General features: G+C 42.7%; 1 protein-coding gene and 1 long non-coding RNA gene across 2 annotated transcripts; one reads left to right on the plus strand and one right to left on the minus strand.

Annotated features, from left to right (window-relative positions):
• Positions 1-1,511: 1,511 nt before the first annotated feature.
• On the plus strand, positions 1,512-8,807 carry LOC128797533 (uncharacterized). Its single transcript, XR_008434174.1, has 3 exons — positions 1,512-2,551; positions 8,167-8,235; positions 8,348-8,807. It is a non-coding gene; the product is annotated as an uncharacterized LOC128797533 (long non-coding RNA).
• APOH (apolipoprotein H) lies at positions 4,018-11,433 on the minus strand. Its single transcript, XM_053960183.1, has 8 exons — positions 11,326-11,433; positions 9,527-9,703; positions 8,826-8,922; positions 7,431-7,507; positions 6,713-6,901; positions 5,938-6,117; positions 5,286-5,483; positions 4,018-4,447 (listed from the first exon to the last, which is right to left on the minus strand). Exons 1-8 carry the CDS (start codon positions 11,387-11,389, stop codon positions 4,377-4,379), a joined length of 1,053 nt encoding a protein of 350 aa, XP_053816158.1. The 5' UTR covers positions 11,390-11,433; the 3' UTR covers positions 4,018-4,376.
• Between the last annotated feature and the right edge of the window lie 9,677 nt (positions 11,434-21,110).

The following is a 21,110-nucleotide window of genomic DNA, read 5'->3' on the forward strand; positions in this document are numbered from 1 at the left end:
GGATCATCCCGGGGCTGGAGTCCCTCTGGAGCCAGGCTGGCAGAGCTGGGGGTGCTCACCTGGAGAGGAGAAGGCTCCAGGGAAACCTCAGAGCCTCTTCCAGGGGCTAAAGGGACTCCAGGAGAGCTGGAGAGGGACTGGGGACAGGGCCTTGGAGGGACAGGACACAGGGAATGGCTTCCCACTGCCAGCAGGCAGGGATGGATGGGATATTGGGAAGGAATCCCTGGCTGGGAGGGTGGGCAGGCCCTGGCACAGGTGCCCAGAGCAGCTGTGGCTGCCCCTGGATCCCAGGCAGTGCCCAGGGCCAGGCTGGACGGGGCTTGGAGCAGCCTGGGACAGTGGAAGTGTCCCTGCCCGTGGCAGGGGGTGGAATGGGATGGGCTTTAAGGTCTCTTCCAACTCAATTCTACAATTCTGTGCTATGAATTTAATGGGATTGGTCCAGGTCCTTGATACGCAGAGCATGGACCTGTTGCCTTGTGAGTACAGGAGAGCTGGGACTAGAAAAGTGAGGGTACAGCAGCAGTGGGGGACAAGCCCAGGTTCTTTGTGATGTGGTATTTTATTCCTGCTAGCTGGATATTGGCTGTATCTATTTTTGTATCTTCATTGTGATCAACATTTAGGGGAAAAAATGTTTCTGTTCAGAACTTAGTAAGAAATATTTGCCACCCTGAAGTTAAAGGTCAATAAATCAGAAGTAGCTTTTGAGCCTGAGCAGTGGGGGGGGGGGGGGTGCCAGAAATATGAGTGAATAAAATGATAATGAAATTTTAGGAGAAGGTTCAATAATTGCAGAGCCAATTTTACTCACCGTTTCTGAGTAAAATCTGTTCAAGTTTATTCTTGTAGGTAATAGAGTGATTTTGAGCTCACTTCAAAATGTTTCATATGCTCCATATTGCTGATGATTTCTGGGTTGTTCATGTCCTATCGCCAGGACAGGGAACATGAGGGGGTGTTGTGGAATAGAAGAATTTCAGAGCCTGACACTTCTGCACAAAAACCATGGGTTGTACTTGTTTTGTAGCCACTTCGAGAAAACCATCAACTAATCCAAAAGAATTAGAGAAATCTTTCAGCTGTTCAATCTCTTCCTGAGTGAATGAAGTGATTGTGTGTATGTATGATCCCAAATAAACCCTCTGACCTCTTTGATTCATACATTTCTCTTTCCCCAAAATCTGTCATGGGCTTTGCTCTGCGTGTAGCATCTAAAGTGCTTTTATCTCGAGCAAACAAACTCTTCAACACTTCTGAGTTTGATTCAGGTGCACATACAGATCAAACAAGAAACCCTTACATGTACAGTAGGAAATTGGCTGTTTTCTTTGATTTCTCAGCTAATCTTCAGCAGGAATGATTCTGTGTTAGGGCTCATTGGGTGATAGCTCTGACAGCTACACAGGGGCCTACTCAGAGTGCCTTAAACCCACGTTTGCACAGAAGCAGTGCAAAAATCAGTGATGGAGTATTTCAACCACGGTAGAATCTCAAGAGTACATTCCAAGGATGATTTATTATCTTGAAATTCCAAATTTAAAATAGTTGCCATTTGATATATATTGGAACATGGGACACTTTTCATCTGTGTTAAATCCGTGGTAGATCCTTGCAGCAGACTAAGCTGTGTTTTTGCACGTTGCCTTCAGATTTGAATATATCTTTGTCATACTCATCACAAAGTACTTTGAAAAACTGAATTTGCTGGAACATGATCAAAAAGAACATGAGGCCAAGCAAAATCAGTGATTGTAACCACTACTCCAGGAGAAACTTGAATAGATCCAGTTTCTGGGTCTGCTTCCCAAGGCAGACCCACTACCAGGGTGGCCAGAGAGGTTGGAGCCTACCTGAAGTGATTTGATGATAACTTCTGTTCAAAAAAAAAACAGAAAGAAAAACAAAAGGTTGAGGAAATGACTGAGGTTTTGTCTCCATCCAAAGCTGCAGCCTGGACATGAGGAGCACTGATGTGCTCTGACCCTCCTGAGGAAATCACTGTAGAGACACTGATACAGAACACAAAGATATCCCAACCAGAATACAGAACAAATTCCCACTTTCAATTTTAAAAACACGGTCATTTAAGCAAAACATATTCAATACTTTTTTTTTCACCACATTCTACCATGTTCTCTTATCTCATTAACTGCTTCGGCAGGTTGCCACAAGTAACACGAACACAGCTTAAGGCATTTTTTCAAACATCTCAAAAATACAGAAAAAAAAAAAAAAAAGCAGGCAGGTCTCACTGCCTCATACCAGCTTCTGGAACACTTCGAGTTGCAAGACATTATTTTTCAGCCCTTCTGAGCAAATCTTTCATGTCTGGAAAGTTGTGATTCACAAATACCTCACTACTTCAAAGAGTTAACAGGTCACAGATTTTTTTTTTTTCTCCCTCTTCTTGCTTCAGGAGAGTAGATAACAAATTCAGCATGTGAATATTGGCTCCTAAGGGTGATCCTTTCAAGTATTCCAGTGCTGCACATCCAGTGAGGAAGCAGGGCCAGCTGATTTGTTCAGTCATTATCCTGCTGCATGGGTAAGTAGAACTGGGAAAATTCCCTTGGAAAAACCTCAGTTTCCCTGGGGCAGCTGTTTTTTGTGCAAAATACAAGTCCTTTCAGGGGCGAGCTGCATTTGGGTGGCAGTGAATGCTAAGTTGCCTTACGCCAACTTCACAGGGTTTGCTGTGACACACGAGTTAATATTAAACAGTGTTTGGCATCTCAGCAACTGCCCTGAACATCCTGATTCCAGAGATGGATCCACACCACATTTAGACTGGATTTCCAAATTAATTTGCTCCTGCCAGCTGAGCTATGTATGTGTTAGAAGGAGTTCTGGCTATCTTGGCCTGCAAACTTCATTTGAGGATCCCACCTAAATGTGTTCAACCGAAATGTGGCACACGCTGCACCAACAAAATACCCACTTCAGTTGCCAGCATGAATCTGCCTGTCTCTGCATTAGAGAATTAAATTGTTGCTGAGTACAAAGTACTAAATACTTAATAACTTAATAACAGCTGCCTCAATCTCTCCTTAAAAATAGGAAGCATAAGGAGGAATTATATCAGTCATACTATTAAAATATTCATATGCAGCCTTACAAAAAAAAAAGAAAAAATATTATTAGAATATGTTTAGAGTTCTTTAGTGGCAGCTCTGCCATCTTACAAGTAGCTTGATCTTAATGTTAAATGGTCCTTTTAAAAGTTCTGCAGTGGATTTTTACTTACTGTGGAGCTCATGCTTTTTATCAAAGAAAAGGCTTTTAAACTGCAGAGGGAACCTTGTATGACTCATGACAATTTATTGTAAGTGTACCACAAATATTTCTCTATCACTTTCTAGTATGTTGAAATTATAATTACTTTTTCTGAATGAAAATACAGACATAAGCACAAAACTTGCCAAACTGGATCATACCAGTAAGCTGCCCGTATCATAAATCAAATTAAAAGTACAGTTTACTTCAGAGCTACTTAATGATCAGAGATCAGAACTGTTGCTCAATGGTGTACATTTCTCTTTAAAATACCAAAAAAAAAAAAAAAAAAAACAAAAAAAAAACAAACCCCAAACCCAAACTGAAGCAATTATATTGTGTAATATTGAAACAGAGGTAAAAATTAACAGTGGTTTAAAACAGTTTCAGGTGAAGTTAAATCTCTAAAATGTAAATAGTCTTACTAACTGAAGCAAATTTTTTTAGAAATATTAAAAAAACCCTTTATCTGATGCTGTTGATGTTTAAATCATGGTTGGATTCTTGGCTTCTAAACTCATTTGGAAATCTCAGCCTTTCTACTTACGTAAATTCTGGAAAATCCCAGGCTCATGACCTTCTGTCTATCTATAATTAAAGGTCCACTCCCTGTCACAGGGGAGTGGTAATGGAATCAGAACCCAGTAATTACTAATGATTAAGGGCTCTTGCTATAAATCTGTCTGAAGATAAAGGATCTGATTGATGATTAGGTAATATGAAATAAGAACACACTAGTGGCTGAAAATCACTTTATTGTAAAGCAACTGCCATTGAGGAGGTCATTGACAGTTGCATAAATGTTGGAAATGTGGAGAGAGAAGCACTAATGCAGGGATTTGGAAGAAGACAGAGACAAGACAGTGGAAGTTAATGGCTGAAATAATGTGTTGTAACTTGTGGAAGAGACTGGAGGGGATGGTGGGAGGGAAGAAAGCATTCACAGATTCCGGAGTTCACCTGGAAATTTACACGTACAGGACCTGAGTTACATTTACGAGACCCAAGTTACACTCACAGGACCTAAGTTTTCCTCTTGTATATGGAATTTTCTGTCTCAATAAGGCAGAAATTTAGTACTGGGGTATTTCTCTGCTTCAAGCTTCATCTTCACATGCTTTCATGTCTGAGGGGTCTTTCTTCACCAGAGTTGAAAAAAAGCCACGTTCTGTTGGAGACAAATAAAGAACTTGGGTTAAATTCTTGAAACATGTGACAGCTGAAAACAATAGCGAGGTGTGCAGTCAATCTTTGCATCATAATGAAACTGTTGGAAGAAATACACTTTTATTTTCTATCTTAATAAAGCTGAGCTACGTGCATCAGAAGCCAAACGTGAGGAGAGATGTTTTCATCATGAATAGACCGTGCTTTTCCTTCGCTTAGAAATGAAAATAAAACTTACAAGGAAAATTCTATGCAAGGAATATTGACAAAACAAGTGTGAAACATTTCCCTCTTGCTAGCAAAGTTGCTAATGTCTGTTTATTTATTCTAAAAGCCTGCGTGCCTGTGAAGCTGTTCCTCCAGCATCAATTCCTCCCCACAGCTCTCAGCTGCCTTTCAGCACTCTTGGTCCAAAGTGTTTTCCTGATCAGCACAAGGTGGGAATAATTCATATTTGACATATGAGGGAATGTGTCAGGTTCTCAAACCTGCAGCAGTGTTCAGGCTTTTTGTCCCTAAAGAAGGTGCTGATCCAAGGATTTGTGAAATCCCAGAATAGTTCACATGTGGCCTTTTCTTTGGGCTAGTAACATTTTTAAGTAGCATCTTCTAGAACAGGGCAGGAATTAAAGCAGGGCTCTGACACAACCGAAGGAAAATTCTTGCTGGGCATTCTCTCCTCAGGCCATTTTCTTCCAGAATACACAATAACTCAAATACCCAATAATTCAAATAGCCACTCAAGTAGGGCTTGGAGATGAATTATGACATTGTCCCCCACACTCAAGCAGTTGTAATTCCCCCACCAGGAGCTGGTTTGTGAGCAGCCTGGCTCATACCTTTAAAACAGGCAGGGAGGGTGAAGTTGCCATCCACACATGCTGCATCTACAGTGTAGGCACAGGATTTTTCCTTGTTCTTGCAGAAGAAGGATACAGTTTCCCCGTGCAGAATGCCATCCTTCAGGTCATTTTGAACTCTCTTCTTCTCACCATTGTACAATACTACAGCTTTCTTAACTGGTATTTTACATGGTGCTGGAAAAAAATCCAGTTATAAGGAGCAGGTTTGAAAAGGGGTAGATCAGATCCCAGCAGAATTCTGTGTATGTGACATTTGGGAATGAAAAATGTGTCCTACATATGGACAGAACTTCTGCTGAAGAAATTCAGACCCTGAAGCATAGGGTCAAAAGTTTCCTGTGAAAATCCAGCCTCAGTGTAATTTATAACAACATGAAATAAGAAGAGGAGAGGAAATACTCAGAATAAAGTTACATGACTGATTATTGAAGTCAATCCAGATATGTCAGTGTCATACAACATCCAGTGTTGGGAGAGGGCTTAGATTATCAGGGCCTTGCAATTCCGTTTTTGGCTCCCTTTTGAGCACAGCTCTTCCACAGAGGAGTGACAGCTCCACAGTCAGAGCAGTGGTCAGGTGGGAGAGCTCAGTGTGATCCCTGGTTTCTGAGGGATGGGGTGTGCTCACCTCTGCAGGCTGGCTTTGTGGACCAGTTTCCAGTGTTCTCACAGCGGGAATGTTTGGATCCCTCCATCACGAAGCCGGGCTGGCAGCCAAAGCTGACACTCTCATTGTAGTGGTAGGTTCTGCGCACAGCAAACTCTATGAACCCATTCTCTATTCCTATTGGAGTGGGGCAGGTGACAACTGGGGGACAAAACCAAACCCAAAGCTTTAGCAGTGTCACGGGTCAAAAAGACAACTATAATCCTGAAAAATGTAGAAAAACTTTCACGGTGGGTCATTGCAGCCTCTTTCACGGGAAACACAGCCAGGGGAAAGACAGCTTAAAAACCACAACAAATAAATAAACATTACTTGTTTGAAGTACACATTGCAACATGACTTAAACGTGGTGTAATATAACTAAAAGCAGGGAAGTTTCTAGGACTGAGGGTAAGGTTGGCTATTTCTTAGGTGAATCTGAGCACTTAGAATCGAATGTTGGCTGCACACTGGAGGCCAGGCTCAGGTTCCCCACTGTGCACCATGTTTAGCAGGGTTTGTTTATATAACCTTTACACCTGCAGCAAATGTTTTGTCAGCCCCATGTTATGTGCCATGGGTTAGCAATCTCCTTGATCCACAAGCTTTAATGATTGCAGAATTCAGCTGCAGAGGAATTGTGCTGTATGTTTGCAACTACAGTTGTAAAAAAAAATTAAAATATTGTTGTTCATTTAGTTTTGTTTATGCAATTCTCAGGAATATTTTTTGGTGTGGATAAAAGTGAGTTACTCACCCTTGCACACTGGAATGCTGCTCCACGTGCCATTGGCCATGCAGGTGGCTGTCTCGTTCCCAATCAGGGCGAGAGGAGGGACACATTCAAACTGGATTGTGTCCAGGAAATGAGAGACATTTCCAGGATTTAGGCGACGGAAAGAGAGGACCCCAAATTCAGGGAGCGAGGGAGGTGCACAAGTCACCGCTACAAAAGCACAGCAATCAGAAAATTAAATCTTAAAGATCAAATAATTGTGGAATCAGAGGAGCAACATTCTTATGACTAAATGAACCCGCATGGAATCACAGCTGGCAAAACATAATTTAAATTAAAAGTGTCAGAGGGGCCTCAGAGTATGGAATTCATGAGTTTTGCTGGATTTTTCAGAAAATATTCCTGCTTTTCAGTCAAGTGTTTTTGCAGGATAGGTTGTAGCAAAACCCTGCATAAGTACAAAGGCATGACAATATCCTCTTTTTATACACAGGGAGGAGGAATTTGAGTGGATAAGCATCTTACCTCCAGCTGTAAATAGCATCCCTGATCCCGACCTTTTGTTCAGACCTTTTAACTGTATTTCTCTAAAACCCACACATTTAAAACCAAATATGCAGCATTCTGCTTGATTTTTCTTAACTAAAGGAGACTTCTGAGTAAGAGTATATATAATTCTGAGCAAAGGAATGTTTCTGGACTCGGAATAAGGATAGTTCTTTTTTATTGAGACACATACGTTGACACTGTGGAACAGTTCCAGTCCACTTCCCATCTGCCATGCACTGGCTCGTTCTTGACCCGACAAGGTTGTAGCTGGAAACAAACAGACCTGGTTATCAGAGCAGGGAGATCAATCAAAGATCTGTCATTTCTCCTAAACAGAATCAAGAATCCAGCTCTGAAATCCTTCTCTAGTTTAACAGTTCCTGACCTCAAAGGAAGTTTAGAAGCAGATCTGAAAAACTGTTATGTCCAAATATTGCAAAGACCTAGGCAGAACTCTTGATACAAGATGTTTTGTTGTTTCAACTTTATATTCAGTTTTACATCTTAATTTCTAAAAATGATTAATACTATGGATGTATGTAAATAGCAAATACTGATCTGTGATTGCTAATGCAAATGGTATGGTTTCCTGGGAGGCGTTCCCAGTTAATTATGGCAATTAGGACCAAATATTGGAAAGAACTCTGTGCTCTTAAGAACTGAAGTCACCGAGGTGCATTGTTATATTTTAATCCCAGACATTTCAATTTCCATCTGCACATTACACACTTCTCTCCCATCCTCTATATTGACACTATTAACATCTACTCTGAGTTTTAAAGAAATATTAATCATGTGTCTGGCATTTCAATATGACGCAGCTGAAAACCAGTAAATTAGAGTTAACAAAATCAAATCAAGTCCCATTGCTACACTTGGTGTCATAGTTGAATTTATTTATTCCTTATCTCGCTCCTCTTTTACAGAAGGAGGTTGTTGAGGCTCTTGACACTTTTCAGTGAGCACTAGGCTTTGTTTCACCTGTGACCTTCCGGGTAAGCCCTGTTTTGTCATTAATTACCTGAGTACAATTAAATACCTGCTACTATCAAATGCTTCCCTGCATTTATCATAACTATTTTTTTAAATGTATCCTTTTTCCTAAAGCTAACGAGTAGCCCTGAAGAAAAGTGCATTACTGCAGGTAAGTTAGGATTAACCTCACCTTTTCAATTCCTGAGCTTGGAAAGGCATAGAAACACAATTTCCAGTCCTCAGAGCCCAACAGCATAACTTTGATGGAGATTATCTACTCTCTGCTGTAGGATTTCATCTCATGATGTAATAAGAGGATTTGAAAAGCAGGGGACAGCAGTCCAGAATAAATTTTTTGCATAAAATCTCTGCTGTTTTGGTGGTTTCTGTATTTGCAGGACTTTTCTTTGGAGTAGCAAAGCCCCATAATGTTATAGCTGAGACTGAATAGAGGTGGATCACCAGACAGGCTTTTTTAAAATGATTTCTGAAATGTAGGTGAGTTTTCATGTGCAGTTTTCAATGTTCTCTGTCTTGCAGTATGGCAGTGGGTGATACTACAATGTGATTTATGTTGTTTATTTATCAGCATAAGGAAGGGAATACTTACCCTGGATCACATGAAAAAGTTACAGTACTCTGGTATTGAAACTCTTCAAAATCCATTTTCCCATTCTGCAGGGGTGGAGGAGGGGGACATCTCTTTGCTATTAATTAAATATTTAAAAAGGATCATATTAGTTCATGAGGCATGACATAATAATTTCATTATAGTGGGAACAAGTAGATCATAAATGTTCATCCTGGTGTCTTTCACACTTCTCCACTCCCATGTACTACATTCCACATGTCTGGCTGTTCTACATTTCCATCAAAATACAAGTTTTTGGGATTAAATATTTTTAACACTTGATTTCCTGAGGAATGTGACTTGTCTGCAATGAAATGATGGAGATGCCTTGTGTGCTGTGTGATGCTGTGTGAGTGATGCAATAAATGCAGGGGTTATGAAGCAGCACATGTTGTTAGAGAATGAGCCCTGCTGGGCTGGGGTGGATCATTGAAGGTTCCCAATGTCCAGCTCCAATCTCCATCCCCATCCAGGAGCAGGGGCTGAAGGGCAGGTGTGGGACACAGATGGGAAGATCCTTTCCATCACCACCCCTCTTCCACACACTGTTGTTTTCCAACAAGTGAGGGAAGAACCACTGGAGAGAGGCCTGTTGGAATCCGTCTGGTTCCTCCTGTGGGTTCTGAAATACCCTTTCCAGAGGCGTGCAGGCAGGGGCAGGACTTGCTGGGGGTACTCACGGAGGCAGAGCAGGGTGTTGAAGGCCCACTTGCCCGTCGGGAGGCAGGTGTACTTCCTCTGCCCATTGTTGGGCATGAACCCGGGCCGGCAGGTGTACTCCACTTCCTCACCCACTTCATACACCTTTTTGTCTACACTGAGTGTGGCAAACATCACTTCTGGTGGCCTGGGACAGACTGGAGGGAAGGAATTTACAAGAGATTGGGTAGAAAATTATAGATATTCTCAGTTCAGTCAGAGAGAAAAGGAGAGATTTCTACCAGGCTAAGCCTGGGAAAAAGTTTGAGAGGAATGTAAAGTATCTATTATCTCTCTTTCTGTTCATGTTGTTTATAGATATGTTCTGCCACTGTGTGCTATTCATAGTGCACCAATGGTGTGAAAGGTTTTTACTCTAAGACCAATGAAATTAATCTCCACGATGTTCTCTATAAAAGAGAGATGTACTTTCAAACAGACGGATCATTCTTTGCCTTCTGAACTTGGAGTCATTTTCATTCCCGTCCCTGCCTCAACAGCGACAGAAAATTGTTTTGATTTCTCAGCTTGAAGCAGAGGGTTCTCTATTGTTATGAGTTATAGTATCTCCCTGCCCTGAGCTTTTGTCTTCCTGAGGCAGCTGATGGCTGCCATAAGTATTAGCCAGAAAAAAAATGTGGTGTTCTTCTTCTCCTCAGCAGCTCTACCAATGGTCCCAGTTAGATTTGGTGTCACTTTTTAAACTAAAATTTACTTTTCCTCCAAAATAGATTTATGAAGGTGGTGCACAAATTGAGTCAAGCTGCACCAAGGGAAATATAGGTTGGATATCAGGAAAAAGTGTTTTACAAAAAGGAGATAAAGTTCTGGAATGGCTGCCCGGGAGGTGGTGGAGTCCCCATCCCTGGGTGTGTTTAACAAAGCCTGGATGTGGCACTGGGTGCCAGGGTTGAGTTGAGGTGTTGGGGCTGGGTTGGACTCGATGATCCTGGAGGTCTCTTCCAACCTGGTGATTCTCTGAATTCTGTGGATTCAATTACAGTAAATTTCCTCGGACAAAACAGGGTGAGAAGGACTTAGAAGCAAACAAATGCCTTTCATTTTTAATCCAAATCTGTTTGGTGGGGGTCAGCCTGAAATCAGGTGGTTTTTTCTTGTAATTAAATTCCTTTTTTTCCAATTTTTCTGTTCACTGGGGTAGACCCTCTGTTCCATGAGCCAGCTCTGCTTCCCAAACAGCTTTAACACGGTGACAGCAGGAACAGCTCATCAGCCAGAGGGTGAGAACAGGAGGGAACAGCGAGGGAGGAACGGAGGGTGCAGCCTGAGCTCCTGCTGAGGACATGGAGAGAGGCTCCTGCTGCCATCGAGGGGAGAGCACAGAGGGACAGGGATGGAGAAATAAATGGCAAACACAGGGAGAGGGGACATGAGACAGAGCCCAGAGCTCATGGCGTGGGGGAAAGGAGGGGAAAAGCGAGGCAGGAGCTGTGCGGGCAGGGAGGGGTGAGCAGGGATGGAGCAGGTTAATTCCTGGCACACACAGTTCCCCCCTGGCACCCGGGCAGCCTGGGTCCCACAACATCTGTCAGCATTTCTTCTGCTTTCCTTCATTTTATGAAGGAAAAACCACTCACCTCACCACAGGAAGAGACAGAGGGAAGAATAGAAAGTGAAAAAAGAAAAGCATTCAGAGAAAAGCCCTGCTCAAAACACTTGACCAGGATTATCTAGAGGCTTTAAAATCCCGTTGTTTTCTCCAGTTTCCCCCATTCCCACCTCCGGATGGGGCTGCCCCTGGGAAGTGGAAGGCACTCACCTTTGGACGCGAGAGCGCAGTGGCTCAGAGCCACAAGGCACCCGAGCAGTGCCAGGGGATGCATCCTGCCAGTCCCCGACGTCCCGAGTGCCCCCCGGGCCAGGGCTCTGCCCTTAAAAACCCACAAAAGGATGGTTACACATTAACTCTTTGTGTTTATTCCCATCCCAGTAAACAGAAGATAAAAGCTTCCTTGTGTCGCTGCTAACAAAGGCTGAAACAACCATCACATGTTGCGTTGGGGGCATAATGCAGGAATTCAGACGGCAATTTCTGCTCCACACAGGCTCCTCTCTGCCTCTTTCTGCAGAGCATCTCCTGTTGGGACCCATGGTGTTGGGGAAAACAGTATTCTCAGCATCTGTAGAGGATGAGGATATTTGGAATGCAAAATTGGGTCGAATAATAGAACTGTCACTCCGAGGCTCGTGTTTATCGCTGGAGCGTGGACATTTCTGTGTACCAAAGACTCCTGATAGTTATAGCAAAATCATTCCAAGGCAAAATGATCCATTTTGGAGTGCCATTGATATTGGAATGTGCCCCCAGTGAGGTACCAACCTCGTGCCAGTTTACACAGAGGATGATCTGGCCTGAAACTTGGGACTTCTGGGCCCTGTTTGATCTGATTCCTGTTGTCTTCCAATTACCAGCTAAACAAAAGCAGCAGAGAAAATGCTCAGTGCCAGCTCTGCAGGAAGGCTGAAATGATGATTCCTGTTCCTATTTGTGACAAGGGGGTCATAAATCAGGGTTTTGGGTGGCATAAAGCCTTGTTGTGGCACTGCAAGTTTGGGAAGTCAAGTCAGAACTCGACAGGTATCAGCTGAGGTTCTGATCACTGCAGTTCTCCTAATTTAGCAGATTTTAACTGCAGGAGCATCTGAAGAGCAACCAAAATAACATTTGTGTAATGATTGTTCCACAGTTTGGTGTTTCTAATCTAAGTATCCTCCTCCCCTGCTGACTCACAGCCTGTGAGGGGGAGTGAGGGACATTTGAAGCTCTGAGAGAAGTTGGGTTATGTCAAGCTCTTACTGCTGGGATCTCCAATAGTTTGTTTATTTTTGTTTTATGAAATTCCTCTGTTTGTATTTGAAACATGAATTTTAGCCACAACATTAAACAATTGGGAACATGCTATTCTTCTCAGAAAGAAAACGCTGTGAATGTCCTGCTCAGAGTATTTACCAAATACACGGTGCCGAAGGGCAAAGTACCACTGCTAAACCAACAGAAAAAGATTGACTTCATTTTCTGTATTTACATCTGATAATTTTTCCATTTGTCACAGCCTGCTTTTTCCTCCTCTCTTTCACAAGAAGCTTTTCCCTTCAAGGCACGCTGCTTTAATGAAATTTATTTCCTCTGGTTTAAATCCTTCCGTGGATCTGCCCGATGTTTGGATTTTGTCCTTTTCTGTGTTTAAAATTCCGGGAACGGATGGGAACAATTTGGGGCATTTCGGCGTCGCTCACACGCAGTTCCCCCCGCGCGCAGCAGGGGGCGCAACGCGCTCTGCCTTGGACAGGGAATTCCAACGTTTTCTGTACTAAAAAACAGGGAAAAGAGTTAAATTACCTGCACATCCATCTTCCATCGATTTTGTGTGTGAAAACGTTACCGCTCTCAAAACTGAGATTTAAAACTGCATGTGAAAGGACAGGGGAATGAATATCTATGTGTATACGTGCATAGTAACTGCCAATGTTTGTGATTCTTCTTGAAAACTTCTTTCTCTGCAATAAGAAACATCTGAAAGTATGTTACAAATAACTGTGCATGTTCCAGAAACTGGAGAAGGGGACTTAGTTAACCACGAGACTGGAGCCCCTCTGCTCTGGAGCCAGGCTGGCAGAGCTGGGGGTGCTCACCTGGAGAAGAGAAGGATCCAGGGAGAGCTCAGAGCCCCTTCCAGAGCCTAAAGGGGCTCCAGGAGAGCTGGAGAGGAACTTGGGACCAAGGATGGGGGGACAGGACACAGGGAATGGCTTCCCACTGCCAGAGGGCAGGGTTAGATGGGATATTGGGAAGGAAATCCTGGCTGTGAGGGTGGGCAGGCTCTGGCACAGGTACCCAGAGCAGCTGTGGCTGTCCCTGGATCCCTGGAGGTGTCCAAGGCAGACTGGATGGGGCTTGGAGCAGCCTGGAACAGTGGAAGGTGTCCCTGCCTGTGGCTGGAGGGTGGATAAGATGATCCTTAAGGTCCCTTCCAACCCAAACCATTCTGTGATTCTATGATTTTTTGATTCTATGATTTTTTGATGCTATGATTCTATGAAAATGTGACTATTATTATATGGATTCACCTTGGCACAGCATGAGCAAAACCGACCCAGTTATGCTGTGATTGTGATTGTGTGCAATTATATACATCAGGTGATCTTCCATCAAATCCAGCCCACTCCTTTCTCATGTGAGCTATTTAATATCACAGCTCCTGCAAACCAATGAAGCAGAATTTGGTTTCATCAGAGACCTCATGAACACAGAGCAGAGTGCTGGTCTCTGCCCTGGATAATGTCATATCCTAAGGAGAGAAATGGCAGCTGCAAGCAGAGAAAGCAGTGCAGGAACACTCTGAGGGGATTTCAGTCAGTGTGATGTGACCAGATCAGTGTCCCAGCAGTCTCATTGTGCTAGAACATGCAGGAGGATGTGAACAAACTGCCTTTGCAGGAGTGGCACTGCCCAGCTAAAATGTGAAGGAGAGATCCAGAGTGAATGTTTGAAAAGGCAGCAATTAAATGATGGAGCTTGGCATTGCTGGTTGATCAGAGGAGTTTCTGCAAGAAACAGGAGAGAGGAAGAGGATAAGCCAGAAAAGGCCTTGAAAGTGAAGGTAAAAATGAAAAAGGAGGAAAAAATAGAGAAAAATAAAAGAAAACTGTTGATGAAAGCAATCTGTGCAGCAGCATTGTTCATTGACACTAGGATCAACTGGAGCTGTCAGGACAGTAGGAAAAGACATTATAATAATCAGGACACAAGATAATAAGATAAGCAAAGGCTTTCGACTGGAATTGGTCTCCCTGGAGTTATTATGCAGGAGGTTTTCAAGGAGCAGGCAGACTGAGGGTCAGTGAGGGAACAGTTGCCAGCTAATGACCTTCTGTCCTCCCTCTAAGCTGCTGTTCTGCTTCTCTGGTTGATGCTGATTTTCCTGGAGGTGTAGGATGTGTCACTCTGCTCCTGGCACAGACGTGCTGGGGGTTTGTCCTGCTGGACACTGAGGGCTGGGTCTGCACTGCCCTCTGCTCTCAAGATTTTATGGCTTCTCTTCAACCACAAAGTGCACCACACAGCCGGGTCAAGATGCAGAAGATTCTCAAATCAACAGGAATATGCTGACTGGGGACACTGAGGAAGAATATTAAGGAGAGGCCTGAGTGCATTTACAATTAAGCAAATGCTTTAAAGCTGTGTTTGTCCAGCCAAACTCTTGCCATTTCAGTTATTAGTGCTTCCAGGAGTGTAAACACTTGTGCAGAGCAAGATGTGGTATAACTGGAAATCTTACCATTGGAAATGGCATTCTGCTTTCCCTGCACCAACATGTCATAATAGAGGGGTGGCACAGGAAAAGAAGTGAATAAACTGCATATTCCAGCTGACACAATTTTGTTTTTCTCTTACATTTATTCTCTGGAATAAACAAAATACAACATGAAAGTTGCTGTTTCTTGTGTCTCTGATAAAGTGCAACCATCCCTGTGTGCCAACCCCTGCTTGCTGTGATTTCTGTCAGGCAGGAAAGCTGCCTTTGGGGCTGCAATGGACCAGCAATCTCATCCTTCTCCCATAAGGGTCAGATACTCACATTCCAGCTTTCTTCCCACTGTTTCTCTTGTTCCAGCTGTTGGTGACTGGGTTGTCATGTTCAGCTAGCCAGAAATCAGGATCCACTTGCAGTGTATTATTTTCCAGTGAAATATTTTATATATATATAAATAAATTTATTGCTATTTTTATATTGCCTGTTCTAGTGGAAGGTGATCCTGCCCATGAACAAGGGGTTGGAACAGGATGATCTTTAAGGTCCCTCCAACCCAAACCATTCAATGATTCTCTGATGTTGGAGGTAAACATGTAGTCACAGAATGTCTTGGTCACAGGAAAAGTAAACAGTGAGTATATAATTCTTAAAAATACTATTTTCATTCAGTAGAAAACTTTAGGTGTAAATTGCATTCCTAGTTGCCACGGATGTTTCTGAATTTTTTTCTGAAGTTAGCAAAATAATTATGATTTTAGTCCTGGATCTTACATCACTTTAAGCACCCACTGTGGGCATTAAAATCCCCATTCCTGTGTGAATCTGAGATGTCAGAGGGCTGGCACTCACAAGTGTTCTAGGTGACAGCAGGCCTGTATTCTCCTGCAGAGGCATGAAGGTGTTCCAGTTTTCACATACATTAAACTCACAGTGTACAAAACCAGAGAGCATTTTACAGCTCCTTCCTCCTCTCCGCCTTCTCATTTCCTGCACAGAAAACCCGGAGAATCTCTCTCACAGTTCTGCTGTGACCCAAATATTGTGAAACAGTCTGTTCCTCTGATAAATTTATCTAAATGCAGTCTAAAAAAATCTTGTGTTAAATTTCTTCCTCAGGAATATCTAATTATGAAGCCTCAGGGGCAAATGATTCTCGGTGAGAGTTTGAATCTGCAGGGAGCAGATCTGCAAGGGACAACTTTTGAGATGTCAGTGTAAAAGCACAGCATGGAGGAACAGACTTTCTCTCCTTTCTTTTGGCTGGTCCCACCTTTTTGCCTTCTCCTCAGTGCATTCCAGGGAGAAGCCATCAGAGAGAAAAGAAGAAAAAGAGAGAAAAGAGAAGCCTCAGAGCCAGGGTGCTCTCCGCGCTCAAGCCAAACTGCTTCTCTTCTCCCAGCAAGCTTGCAACAAAGCTTTCAAGATTCTCTTCATCATTATTCTTCCACTTTCTATGTATGCCGAGTGCCACAGGTTTCCGTGACAGCAGCATCTGACCTATTTTTTATATTATTATTTTATATATATATATGTGTATTGCCTGTGGTTGTCACCTTGTCTACAAGCTGGAGAGAGGTCAGGCGTGGCCAGGATCTGCTGCAGGTTCTCCAGGGAGCACTCTGTGCTGCAGAAAGCACCAGAAAGCACTTTACACTGACTACATCAAACTGTCATTATCATTTTGCCACCCTGTGCCCTGGCAGAGAACCCTGGCCAGGCTCACCCTGGCGTGACCCCGAGCCAGGATTTCTGTCCAGCCCTGCCCTGGCACGGTGCCACGGCGCTGTCCCAGAGCCCAGCCAGCACCAGATTTATTTCCTGCCACTCTGTGGCGTTCCCAAGTGATGGATAAGAGGATCAGGCATGGAGGAGCTGTCTGGGATATTCACCCACGTTAAAACCCCGCTGAACAGGCGTGTCTGGGATCAATGCCCTGTCAGAGACTTCCAATCCATCCCAGTCCAGAGAGACCCTGGGATCTGTGTGAGCCACAGATATCAGCTGGGAAATTCTCCCTGGGCCCGAGGCCAGAGCGTGCCGGATGATTAAATCTACCTTCTTTGTGACTCAGTTCCTGTGCAGTGTAATCAAAAAGTGGATACTGATCTCCCTTATGGTGATCCAAGCCCTTCCCACGCCGGTCCAAGTCTTGTCATTGGTTTCATCTGAGGCTTTTTAAAATGGGGTTTTATCAGTGTTTTAATATGTGATTCGGATCAGTTTATATACAATTGCAAGATTAGGGTTTTTTCCCCCCAGATCTTTATTAATCTACACAAACAGTTGGCTGAGATTTTTTTTCTTGTATATTTTTATAATAGATAATGTCTATTATAATATATAACACATATGTTTTATATAACAAATAAAACTTATAACATATAAGATAAATATCTATATTAAATAAACAGAATATATTTTTATACATTTGTATCTAGTCCCTTCTTTTTAAACATATATATGCTAGTATTCTTAGCAAGTTACTCCGAAGGGGGAGATTCCTCATTTCACTGTTGACTGACAAGCCTGAAGAATCTAAAAACAGTCTCAGAACTGAAAACTCCACGTAATGTTGGATCCAGAGGGGAGACCGTTGATTTTACGAGCTGCTGTTTGAGAGTGCTCTTGAATATTTCAACACAATGCTGCGGGTTTGCGGTGAGCTAAGGATTTTTCTGGAAACGTCTTGCTGCTGTTGAAGCTGCTCCTCCACCTCTGGGGTGAGGCTGTGCCCGATGCTCGTGGCATTATTCTGTGTCTGGATCCTGTTACAGATTTCTGCTGTACCACAGGGATGCTTCTTTTGTGCTGGGAACCATTAGGAAGATCTCAATAAACTCATTTCCCTTTGTTCCAGCCTCTAATCTGCAGCAATAAATCCAAGGGGAAGCTTTCCTAAGAGGAAGCAGATTTTGGAGGGGCCGGTATAAATAACTGGAATCAGATTTTCTGAAGGGCTCAAATCCTATTTGGACATGAAATGAAGGCCATGCTTTTAAAAGTGCTCACTTTATTAAAGTACATTTTTGGTGTGTCAGTTTCTTTGGAAGATGCAGCTCTGTCTTGTGGTTTCCAGAAGGCTTTGACAATCTGGAAATCTTTGACTCAGCTGCTTTGACAATCTCCACATGTGTGTGAATCTCGAAAAATTCTGATTCTGGTCGTGTGATCTGCACCATCAGCAAGCTCTGCTTGGAGTTTTGCATTTATTTTGTAAATCTTCTGTAAAAATAACAAAAATAAATATCAGAGGTCATTTTTCTTTTATTCATTGCACATGGAGATTTTTTTCACTGCCCAGGAAGACAGAATGATGCTGCCAGCATTTTGGCAACAGGAGTGAAATAAAATTGCAATCGTTCCAGCATTGCCGGGACTGATATCAGTGACATTCTCATAAATTCAAGTCTTGAAAGGAGAAGATGTCCAGATGTTTTGGAAAGAACAGATCATGAACACTTTACAAAGTGTTTATTACAGAACTTGAAAATGCACAGAAAGCACAAGTATGTTCACTGCATATTTTGTTATTATTTCTAAGAAAAAAAAATCTCATTTTTCTCCCTCATGTCATCTAATTATGTGGTCATTAATATTAAGGACTTTTTTTTCATGGTTATCAGGCTATAGTCAAGTTAAATAATATTATTCCTCTGTACAAGTTTGTTCAACCACTGTTCAAAACCTTTTTAAACCAAGAAACCCAGCTCTTGTCTCACAGGCATAACATATCTGGAATAAAAGCCACTGGCACTTTCATACAGAATGCCCTGAGTTGTCTTTCTTTTTTCTTAACAGCATTGTGGGTGACATGTTTGATTTTTAAAATTACATTTTCTGGAAGAAAACCATCTTAATGAAATTCATGTTGAAATCTCTAAATAATATGTAAATAGTCAATGATTTTATTTACATCCAGATAGAAATTTTGGGCTGTTGAGGTCACAATAGCTTGTGAACTTGAATGAGACTGACTCAGAGCCACCTGAGGAGATGTTCCTTGTTATGATATGTATTAGTCTGCTAATCTTTCCAGTCTTTAATCCACAATATTGTATTAAAAGACCAAAAATAGTCCCCACTGTCATTAAAGGATTGCTTCTGCTTCTTTTTTTCTTTTTCTTAAATGTAAATTCTATTGGGGAGTTGAATGAATGTTCAGTGCAAAGAGAATCCTGCCTCTCCTTCCCTCTTTGTGGCACAGAGGTTTTCCACTCTTCATTTTTCACCACTCTGGGCTTTGGAAATGTTTTTTTGAAATTAATGTTAGCTTGTTTTGTGCGTCAGTGTTGTCACTTCTCAGTCTTTCTAAATTAAACAAATGTTTTAAAGCTCTGTTTGTCCAGCCAAACTCTTGCCATTTCAGTTATTAGTGTTTCCAGGAGTGTAAACACTTGTGCAGAGCACAGACGGACGTGGTATAATTGGAAATCTTACCATTGGAAATGGCATTCTGCTTTCCCTGCACCAACATGACATAATAGAGGGGGGGCACAGGAAAAGAAGTGAATATCCTGCATATTCCAGCTGACACAATTTTGTTTTTCTCTTACATTTATTCTCTGGAATAAACAAAATACAACATGAAAGTTGCTGTTTCTTGTGTCTCTGATAAATGCTATTGACCTGTCAGAAATGATGAGTTGCAGTATGATATACATAATAACTATTTACAATTCATCTTCACAAGGCAAAATTCTGCTCTTGCAAAATAATCATCCCTTTCAATTGAAGATTTGTGGGAATATGGTAAATAAAATAGCCCACACCTTTCTGCTCACCTTGAAATGGTTGAAAATTTCACTTTGGCTTCAGTGCCAGCGAAGATAAAGCTCAGCCTCAAGCAGGGGAAGTTCAGGTTGGACATCAGGAAACAATTCTTCATGGAAAGGATGGTTAGGAATTGGAGAGGGCTGCAAAGAGAGGTTTGGAATCCCCATCCCTGGAGGTGTCCAAGGAAGGCCTGGACATGGCACTCAGTGCTGGGGGCAAGGTGAGGATCACTCACAGGTTGGACTTGGTGGTCTTGGAGGGCTTTTCCAGCCTCAGTGACTCTGGGATTCCCTGATCTGTGTTCACCCCAAAAGGAAACGGTCTCGTCCTGCTCTGCCAGGAGCTCTCTGCTGCTTCACAGGCTGATATTCTGGAGCTGATGTTTCCCAGCCATGCAGCAGTACAAAGTCACTTACTCTTTGTAGCAGTTTAACATCAGGAAAGCCCTAAAGCCCTTGGGAGATTCCAACAGTGTCACCAGAAGGTTTCAGGACAGTGACACACTCTGCTTGTCAAGGCCTCACCCCATGTGTACCTACAGAGGGCCTTGACCTGCAAACCTAAACCCTCCAGGTACAGCTTACACTCTAATCCAAAAACTGGGTGGGAAAATAGAGTTTGGAGGGTTATTTTGGTCAACTGGCAGTAATAGAGTATTTTTTTTTTTAACAAAGAAAAAAAAGAAGGTCCTAGAAATGGTGATGGGGGTGGTGGCTCAGGCAGGGCCACCAGTGCTTTGTCTCTGCCAGATCCTTGATAGTTCCTCCAGAGGATCTCTCACTTTCTGAGCATTTTCCACTTGGGGAACTTTCTGAGCCACCCATGTGCTGTGTTTGGCCTGTGGCATCTAATTCCTGTCTGTCCCAGGCCACCCCACTGCCCCGAGCCCACGCTCACACCCTGCACCAGCACTGGTCCCGTGGGTTTGGTTCTTCTGGGCAAGGAATTCCAGGGGTCAGCTGGCCCTGGCCAAACCCATCTACTTTGTTCCTTACAAACCTGTGCCCCATGTTTCTCTAAATAAATCACAGAGGCTCCCTTGTTTAGCTGGTACAAGAGCAGTTTGTTTTTTCCACATGGTTTGAGCGCTTTGTTTGGATTTCAAAGTCTCAGTCTTTCTGCCTTTTTTTGTGTGTACAGTTGAAGACCGAAAGTTTGCCTACACCAGAGAATTGTTCTGATGCACTCAAAAGGGTGTGAATTCCTTTTTGGAAGAGATATTCAAAATTTTTCCAGAGTGACTGCCGGTGGGAAGGACAAAATCAGCAAAACAACAAAGACAGCAAATACTCCAGCTGAGGCAGAAATTTTTGTTTGTACAATCTGGAAAGCAACAAAATCCAGGAAACATCCCAAAGGACCCCCATCACTCTTCAGTGTGTAACAGCATCAAGCTCTATAACTAGGAGAGATTTTACCATGCTCCTCATACTCCTGAGATATGAGAAAAGAAAGTAATGGGTTGTCACTCAGAATTCTGATAACTCTGATATAAAAAAAACTGTTTTACACTCAA

This window comes from Vidua chalybeata, chromosome 19 (assembly GCF_026979565.1).
Source record: "Vidua chalybeata isolate OUT-0048 chromosome 19, bVidCha1 merged haplotype, whole genome shotgun sequence".
Lineage (NCBI taxonomy): Eukaryota > Metazoa > Chordata > Aves > Passeriformes > Viduidae > Vidua > Vidua chalybeata.